The sequence below is a fragment of the Salmo salar genome, chromosome ssa25 (assembly GCF_905237065.1).
Source record: "Salmo salar chromosome ssa25, Ssal_v3.1, whole genome shotgun sequence".
Classification (NCBI taxonomy): domain Eukaryota; kingdom Metazoa; phylum Chordata; class Actinopteri; order Salmoniformes; family Salmonidae; genus Salmo; species Salmo salar.
Window position 1 is genome coordinate 22,328,253 of NC_059466.1, and position 10,215 is coordinate 22,338,467.

The window sequence follows — 10,215 nt, forward strand, 5'->3', positions numbered from 1 at the left end:
GGAGAACCTTCCAGAAGGACAACCATCTCTGCAGCAGTCCACCAATTAGGCCTTTGTGGTAGAGTGAGCAGACTGCAGCCACTCCTGAGTAAAAGGCACATGACAGCCTGCTTGGAGTTTGCCAAAAGGCCTGTAAAGACTCTCAGACCATGAGAAACAAGATTCTCTGGTCTGATGAAACCAAGATTGCCAACCGTCATGTCTGGAGGAAACCTTGCACCATCAATACGGTGAAGCATGGTAGTGGCAGAATCATGCTATAGGGATGTTTTTCAGCGGCAGGGACTGGGAGTCTAGTCAGGATCGAGGAAAAGATGAACGGAGCAAAGTACAGAGAGATCCTTGATGAAAACTTGCTTCAGAGTGCTCAGGGCCTCAGACTGGGGCGAAGGTTCACCTTCCAACTGGACAACTACTTAAGCACACAGCCAAGACAGTGCAGGAGTGGCTTCGGGCAAGTCTCTGAATGTTGATGAATGGCCCAGCCAGAGCCCGGACTTGAACCCAATCGAACATCTCTGGAGAGACCTGAAAATAGCATTGCAGCAACACAATCCTGTCTCAGAGTTCTACGGACAATTCCTTCGACCTCATGGTTTGGTTTTTGCTCTGACATGCACTGTCAACTGTGGGACCTTAAATAGACAGGTGTGTGCCTTTCCAAATCATGTCCAATTAATTGAATTTACCACAGGTGGACTGCAATCAAATTGTAGAAACATCTCAAGGATGATCAATGTAAAACAGGATGCATTTTTTTATTTAATCAATTTTAGAATAAGGATGTAATGTAACAAAATGTGGAAAAAGTCAGGGGGTCTGAATACTTATATATAACTACATCCTCTAAATGACAGAAATGTCAAATGTGAATGTTTTATATACAGATCTCATATTACTGTATTGAATGATCATATAATTCAATACAGTAGTATATGAGATCTGTATATAAAACGTTCACATTTAACATTTCTGTCATTTAGAGGATGCAGTTATCGATAGCGACTTACAGTAAGTGAATTCATCTTAAAATAGCTAAATGAGACAACCACATATCACAGTCAAATATGCAGGATACAAACATTCCATATATAGCGTTTTGCAAAAAACACGTATTCATACACATCTAAAATCTATGAATAAAACATCTGAGAACAGTCATATTTTACACACACGTGAAGGTACCCGTAAGCAATAATTTCAAATGTGAAAAATAGGTCAATATAGCATTTTGGATATAAACTCTTCAATTGTTCTTCAATCCTGTTCCCGGAGAGCCACAGGATGGACAAGCCTTGTTTCAGACAGGTGGTAGGAGGCAGGTGTGCATTAGTGCCGTAGTACTCCTACACTTCCAGGCCCAGAGAAACCAGAAAGGTTCAAATCAGGTTCACTCTATACGCATGAAGAGGCACTTAGCCTAATTTGTGTCTGCAGAAGTTGAGTCAATGAGTCCAGGACAGGTGCTTGGTGTGCTTGGTGTGCTTGAAACAGTCTAATGCTGATTGTGTTACTGTTCAGTTGTATTTTTTTGTGGCGTCTGATTGGTGTTTGCTGAGAGAGATAAGGGCTGGCTGATTTATTGATTGGCTGTTTCTGAATGATGAGACAGATGTCTGTCTCCGCTCACAGACCTGACTGTCTGCCCCTCAGCACTCCTGTCAGCAGTAGTGTGTTTGTATGTGTGTGCGTCAGTGTGTGTGTGTGTATGTACGCACGTGCGTGCAATTGACTGTGTTTTCGTCCCTTCGACCAGAGCGGCTGTGGTTATTGCATTTTTGCTTCATTTAGCTTTCTCCTTTTTCTAAGCAGTCCCCCAACTTCCATGACGCAATAACATGGAACAATGTTATAAAATCTAGAATATTGCCACTGATAAAGAGTTTAAAAGGCGAAGGTCAGAAAATGTTCTGGTTCAGTGTCCCTGCCCTCTACATTCACACGGAGTCAGCGAGGCACCGTATTAGGAGACTGCTGTGACATTATAATGAGGTGATTACAGCATTGTAACCAAATATACTGAGCTTGAGCAATTTTGACAAAAACAATTGATATACACTATACACAACCCTTGAATGTGAACACCTACTCATTCAAGGGTTTTTCTTTATTTTGTACCATTTTCTACATTGTAGAATAATACTGAAGACATCAAAACTATGAAATAACGCATATGGAATCATGTAGTAACCAAAAAGTGTTAAACAAATCAAAATATATTTTATATTTGAGTTTCTTCAAATAGCCACCCTTTGCCTTGATGATATCTTTGCACACTCTTGGCATTCTCTAAAGCAGCTTCATGGCATAGCCACATTGAATGCATTTCAATTAACAGGTGTGCCTTCTTAAAAGTTAATTGGTGGAATTTCTTTCCTTCTTAATGCATTTGAGCCAATCAGTTGTGTTGTGACAATGTAGTGGGGTATACAGAAGATAGCCCTATTTGGTAAAAGGACACGTCCATATTATGGCAAGAACAGCTCAAATAAGAGAAACGGCACTCCATCATTACTTTCAGTCAATACGGAACATTTCAAGAACTTTGAAAGTTTCTTCAAGTGCAATCGCAAAAACCATCAAGCGCTATGATGAAACTGGCTCTCATGAGGACCGCCACAGGAAAGGAAGACCCAGTGTTACCTCACTCCAGAGGATAAGTTCATTAGAGTTACCAGCCTCAGAAATTGCAGCCTAAATAAATGCTTCACAGAGTTCAAGTAACAGACACATCTCAACATCAACTGTTCAGAGGAGACTGTGTGAATCAGGTCTTCATGGTCAAATTGCTGCAAAGAAACCACTACTAAAGGACACCAATAAGAAGAAGATACTTGCTTGGGCCAAGAAACATGAACAATGGACATTAGACCGGTGGAAATTTGTCCTTTGCTCTGGAGTCCAAATTTGAGATTTTTGGTTCCAACTGCCGTGTCTTTGTGAGATGCGGTGTGGGTGAACAGATGATCTCCGCATGTGTATTTCCCACCGTAAAGCATGGAGGAGGAGGTGTTATGGTGTGGGGTGCTTTGCTTGTGACACTGGCTGTGATTTATTTAGAATTCAAGGCACACTTAACCAGCATAGCTACCACAGGATTCTGCACCGATGCCCCATCCCATCTGGTTTGTGCTTAGTGGGACTATCATTTGTTTTTCAACAGGACAATGACCCAACACACCTCCAGGCGGTGTAGGGGCTATTTTACCAAGAAGTAGAGTGACGGAGTGTTGCATCAGATGACTTGGCCTCCACAATCACCCAAACACAACCAAATTGAGATGGTTTGGGATGAGTCGGAAAAGGAAAAGCAGCCAACAAGTGCTCAGCATATGTGGGAATTCCTTTAAGACTGTTGGAAAAGCATTCCAGGTGAAGCTGGTTGAGAGAATGTCAAGTGTGTGTGCAAAGCTGTCATCAAGGCAAAGGGTGGCTATTGGAAGAATGTCAAATATAAAATATATTTTGATTTGTTTAACACTTTTTTGTTAACTACATGATTCCATATGTGCTATTTCATAGTTTCAATGTCTTCACTATTATTCTACAATTTATAAAATAGTAAAAATAAAGAAAAACCCTTGAATGAGTAGGTGTTCTAAAACTTTTGACCTGTAGTGTTTGTTGCCCTAAAGCGATTCACATACGGAAATATCGCCGATTTCACTGCCGAGTACACATCTTGTCCCTCTAGTTAAAGCAGCTAATGCCTAGGAAGGCGACAGCTGCCGGTGACCATAGGAACAAAATAAACAAACATTATCGACGTAAAAATGTATTCACATGCAACAGAAATTATGAATTAAAAAATCAATTCGAAAGAAGTTACTTTTATTGTTAAAAGTGACTCTGTAAACTGATAGTGTTAGCCAGCTAGCTAGCTAAAGTGGAAAAGTTAGCTGGACATACATGCTGATGTATTACAACGCAGGCTATGTTTTCTCATGTGATTGGTGAACAACAACGGCACAGAATCCTATTTTCTCAGCCTCGGTTGAGCTGCTTTCACATGCACGAGTACCGCCGACCACTCCATCTGGATAGAATACTTTGGAACAGATTTCCTCTTTTCTCCCTCCAAATCAGTGCTCAGTGGTCTCTAACTGTTTCTATCTGTGTCTGTGTGTGTGTGTTCTAGGCTCGTGAGAGAGGTCACAGGGGTCAATGTGAACATGCGTGTGGGCATCCATAGCGGCAGGGTCCACTGTGGGGTACTGGGACTCAGGAAGTGGCAGTTTGACGTGTGGTCCAACGATGTCACGTTAGCTAATCACATGGAGGCTGGGGGCGCGGCAGGGTACGTTTGGCCAATCATGACAAACCAGTACAGAGTCACTCACCCAATGACACTACATCTCTCCTATGCTCTGTATCAAAATACACTATAATACTACCTAGAATAGCACTTAGAATGAACTTTTGTATTGGGCATACATTCTAAGTGGTATGCTACTATGTATATGGGTATGTAAGGGATAATCAACGAGGGGCTATGCGTTCTATGGAAAATAATGAACGGCGTGGAAGGTGTGTTCCACGACATGCTAGCAGTCCCAGAGAGTGCGTAGAGCCCCGAGTTGATTATCCCTTTTTTAACCATGGCTATAATTTAACACATTTGTCAGTAGAAATGTGTTCAACATTCACTGAAGTAGTTAGCAAGTTTACTAGATAGCTACAGTAGTTGCCGTGGTAACCAAACAAACAGACTTGCTAGTTTAGCTAACCAAATTCTGAAAATCTAATTCAACAATACCGATACTGTTTTCAATTCAGCTTTTGCTTACAAAAGCAGCTTAAACAAAACATGTAAAAATGAACTATAGCCATTGAATTCTACCGTGCAAATATACTGTGCCTTATAGGGAAGTAATGCATGCTCTAGAATGCCCTTCATGTCAATTAGAAATGAGTATTCAACGCCATGGTAGAAAATCACTATATCACTGGCAAACAAATATTTACACTACATTATTTTTAATTTTGCACAATCCTTTTTGATGGTACAGTTGAAGTCGGAGTTTACATACACCTTAGCCAAATACATTTAAACTCAGTTTTTCACAATTCCTGACATTTAATCCGAGTAACAATTCCCTGTTTTAGGTCAGTTACGATCACCACTTTATTTTAAAAATGTGAAATGTCAGAACAATAGTAGAGAGAATGATTTATTTCAGCTTTTATTTCTTTCATCACATTCCCAGTGGGTCAGAAGTTTACATACACTCAATTAGTATTTGGTAGCATTGCCTTTAAATTAATTAACTTGGGTCAAACATTTCGGTTAGCCTTCCACAAGCTTCCCACAATAAATTGGGTGAATTTTGGCCCATTCCTCCTGACAGAGCTGGTGTAACTGAGTCAGGTTTGTAGGCCTCCTTCCTCGCCCACGCTTTTTCAGTTCTGCCCACAAATTTTCTATAGGATTGAGGTTGGTTTTGGAGCAGTGGCTTCTTCCTTGCTGAGCGGCCTTTTAGGTTAAGTCGATATAGGTCTCATTTTACTGTGGATATAGATACTTTTGTACCTGTTTCCTCCAGCATCTTCACAAGGTCCTTTGCTGATGTTCTGGGATTGATTTGCACTTTTCGCACCAAAGTAAGTTAATCTCTAGAAGACAGAACGTATCTCCTTCCTTCCTACTTGCGCACTATTGTTTGTATAGATGAACATGGTACCTTCAAGTGTTTGGAAATTGCTCCCATGGATGAACCAGACTTGTGGAGCCCTACAAAAGAAGTTCTGAGGTCTTGGCTGATTTCTTTTGATTTTCCCATGATGTCAAGCAAAAGAGGCACTGAGTTTGAAGGTTGGCCTTGAAATACATCCACAGGTACACCTCCAATTGACTCAAATGATGTCAATTAGCCTATCAGAAGCTTGACATCATTTTCTGGAATTTTTTAAGCTGTTCAAAGGCACAGTCAACTTAGCATATGTAAACTTCTGACCCACTGGAATTGTGATACAGTGAATTATAAGTGAAGTAATCTGTCTGTAAACAATTGTTGGAAAAATGACTTGTGTCATGCACAAAGTAGATGTCCTAACTGACTTGCCAAAACTATAGTTTGTTTACATGACATTTGTGGAGTGGTTGAAAAACGAGTTTTAATGACTCCAAGCTAAGTGTATGTACAGTTCCGACTTCAACTGTATAATCCTGAAATGAATGAATGAATAATAATGACCATTGTGTCCAGTAAGTCATTGCTGTGTTTTTGTGCCAGGCGTATCCACATCACCAAGGCCACTCTGAACTACCTGAATGGAGACTATGACGTGGAGCCAGGATCAGGAGGAGAGAGGAACGTCTATCTGAAGAGGCACAACATCGAAACCTACCTCATCGTGGGCTGCAGCCAGAAAAGGGTACAGTACAGCCTTGTCATCCCTTTACTGTTAGATTAGGTTATTATGACTATGACCCAGAGTTTTACCTGATCACGTGATCTGACCCTTTAAAAGGACACCTCACAGTTTTTAACCACATCTTTCATCGCTATTTTCCCATGTAGACACTGGTATGGTGCTGGAGATAATGAATAAAATAATACTAGTAATATTAGTCCCGTGCAAATACGGCTTTACACAGACATGTGTAAGATTTCCAGTGTAAATTACACAGACATGAGTAAGATTTCCAATGTAAATTACACAGACATGAGTAAGATTTCCAATGTAGATACTTGACTAGGAAAAACTCTGGGTTGACTGTAATAGGAAAACAAACTCAGCCCTGCTCAGTCAAAATTCTGATACATTTTCATAAACACTTTTTTATTTACTGGCTGATTATCATGCTTTCAGGCTGTCGTATTTTTTTTAGAAGCAGCTGGTCGGCTTACTTTTGGAAATCATGCGTCTCTAAAGAGTGATGTCACCCATTCTCTCACCATGAGATAATGTTTGTTTACGTACAGTACAATGTCCTTTTAATCAGCTGAGGAGATATTATATCAGTAGTGTGTGTGTGTGTCATATCATATCAGTCCTGTGGCTATATCAGAAGCCTTGACTCTAATCCTGCTAACATATCATATGAGTCCTGTGGTGATATCAGAAGCCTTGACTCTAATCCTGCTAACATATCATATCATATCAGTCCTGTGGCGATATCAGAAGCCTTGACTCTAATTCTGCTAACATATCATATCATATCAGTCCTGTGGCGATATCAGAAGCCTTGACTCTAATCCTGCTAACATATCATATCATATCAGTCCTGTGGCGATATCAGAAGCCTTGACTCTAATCCAGCTAACATATCATATCATATCAGTCCTGTGGTGATATCAGAAGCCTTGACTCTAATCCTGCTAACATATCATATCATATCAGTCCTGTGGCGATATCAGAAGCCTTGACTCTAATCCAGCTAACATATCATATCAGTCCTGTGGTGATATCAGAAGCCTTGACTCTAATCCAGCTAACATATCATATCAGCCCTGTGGCGATATCAGAAGCCTTGACTCTAATCCTGCTAACATATCATATCAGTCCTGTGGCGATATCAGAAGCCTTGACTCTAATCCTGCTAACATATCATATCATATCAGTCCTGTGGCAATATCAGAAGTCTTGACTCTAATCCAGCTAACATATCATATCATATCAGTCCTGTGGCGATATCAGAAGCCTTGACTCTAATCCAGCTAACATATCATATCTTATCAGTCCTGTGGCGATATCAGAAGCCTTGACTCTAATCCTGCTAACATATCATATCATATCAGTCCTGTGGTGATATCAGAAGCCTTGACTCTAATCCTGCTAACATATCATATCAGTCCTGTGGTGATATCAGAAGCCTTGACTCTAATCCAGCTAACATATCATATCTTATCAGTCCTGTGGCGATATCAGAAGCCTTGACTCTAATCCTGCTAACATATCATATCATATCAGTCCTGTGGTGATATCAGAAGCCTTGACTCTAATCCAGCTAACATATCATATCTTATCAGTCCTGTGGCGATATCAGAAGCCTTGACTCTAATCCTGCTAACATATCATATCATATCAGTCCTGTGGTGATATCAGAAGCCTTGACTCTAATCCTGCTAACATATCATATCAGTCCTGTGGTGATATCAGAAGCCTTGACTCTAATCCAGCTAACATATCATATCAGTCCTGTGGCGATATCAGAAGCCTTGACTCTAATCCTGCTAACATATCATATCAGTCCTGTGGCGATATCAGAAGCCTTGACTCTAATCCTGCTAACATATCATATCATATCAGTCCTGTGGCGATATCAGAAGTCTTGACTCTAATCCAGCTAACATATCATATCATATCAGTCCTGTGGCGATATCAGAAGCCTTGACTCTAATCCAGCTAACATATCATATCTTATCAGTCCTGTGGCGATATCAGAAGCCTTGACTCTAATCCTGCTAACATATCATATCATATCAGTCCTGTGGTGATATCAGAAGCCTTGACTCTAATCCTGCTAACATATCATATCAGTCCTGTGGTGATATCAGAAGCCTTGACTCTAATCCAGCTAACATATCATATCTTATCAGTCCTGTGGCGATATCAGAAGCCTTGACTCTAATCCTGCTAACATATCATATCATATCAGTCCTGTGGTGATATCAGAAGCCTTGACTCTAATTCAGCTAACATATCATATCTTATCAGTCCTGTGGCGATATCAGAAGCCTTGACTCTAATCCTGCTAACATATCATATCATATCAGTCCTGTGGTGATATCAGAAGCCTTGACTCTAATCCTGCTAACATATCATATCAGTCCTGTGGTGATATCAGAAGCCTTGACTCTAATCCAGCTAACATATCATATCATATCAGTCCTGTGGCGATATCAGAAGCCTTGACTCTAATCCTGCTAACATATCATATCATATCAGTCCTGTGGTGATATCAGAAGCCTTGACTCTAATCCTGCTAACATATCATATCAGTCCTGTGGTGATATCAGAAGCCTTGACTCTAATCCTGCTAACATATCATATCATATCAGTCCTGTGGTGATATCAGAAGCCTTGACTCTAATCCAGCTAACATATCATATCATATCAGTCCTGTGGTGATATCAGAAGCCTTGACTCTAATCCAGCTAACATATCATATCAGTCCTGTGGCGATATCAGAAGCCTTGACTCTAATCCTGCTAACATATCATATCATATCAGTCCTGTGGCGATATCAGAAGCCTTGACTCTAATCCAGCTAACATATCATATCATATCAGTCCTGTGGCGATATCAGAAGCCTTGACTCTAATCCAGCTAACATATCATATCATGGGTACTTTCACATTGGGAATGGGTTGGTTCTCACGATCCCTGTTACAATAGTTACATTACAGACCTGCCCTAATAAACTGTTTACAAGAATTGATACCTTTTAATCGTGCATCCCAAATGACACCCTATTCCCTATAGAGAGTGCACTACAGTGCCATTTGAGGCAGAGCCTTAGAGTTCACTACCTTTTCCGTTCAGTTTGAACCACTACACTCATCCCAGGTCAGCTCTCACTACCTAGAAGCATATTTAATTGTAGTAGGAACCGTTGAAAACTGATCTACAGTAGAGTAAGTGATTGTTGCATGGAATTCCCCCAGTATTCCCCTACAAGTATAGCTGTCAGGGGTGGAAATGGGGGGCAACCCGGGAGTGAAATAATTTTAGCATGATCTTTAATTCAAGGATTTTACATTGGTGGTTTCCTGGTCCCCAGAGTGACTTTTACCATTACCACCCCTAGTATATCTGTCTCCCTTACCTTGCAGAAAGAAGAGAAGGCGATGATAGCCAAAATGAACCGTCAGCGCGCCAACTCTGTCTCCCACAACACGGGCCACTGGACCGACCGACCTTTCTACAACCACGGAGGAAACCAGATCTCCAAGGAGATGAAGAGGATGGTGAGATACCATTCTGTCCTCACCGCCATTCAGACTTTATCTTTACTCTTCTCTGATCTGGCCTTCACAGCAAGGCCAGGTTGTGGTTGTTGTGTGTTTGTGTATTAACCAGGGACTATAGAAAGCCAAGGACGTGAGGCGGTTATGTCATTGCATACGGTATATCTTTCATTGTCTCCCTAGGCTCTCTCTGTCTTTAGTCTAGCATTTAGCTCCAGGGTCACAGTGCCCCCACCCCTGTTTCACTGCCCCTGACCCGGTGCCCAAGAAACCCCACAGAGAGAGAGAGAGAGAGAGAGAG

General features: G+C 41.0%; 1 protein-coding gene across 2 annotated transcripts in view; it reads left to right on the forward strand.

The window, feature by feature from the left end:
* Nucleotides 1–10,215, forward strand: part of LOC106586396 (adenylate cyclase type 5) — a 140,490-nt gene that overhangs the window by 108,914 nt on the left and 21,361 nt on the right. For both annotated transcript variants that reach the window (XM_014173622.2, XM_014173623.2), the window contains exons 6-8: nt 4,139–4,297; nt 6,234–6,375; nt 9,780–9,914. In XM_014173622.2, the coding sequence (XP_014029097.2) occupies nt 4,139–4,297; nt 6,234–6,375; nt 9,780–9,914 (436 nt within the window). The remainder of the gene's footprint in view (nt 1–4,138; nt 4,298–6,233; nt 6,376–9,779; nt 9,915–10,215) is intronic.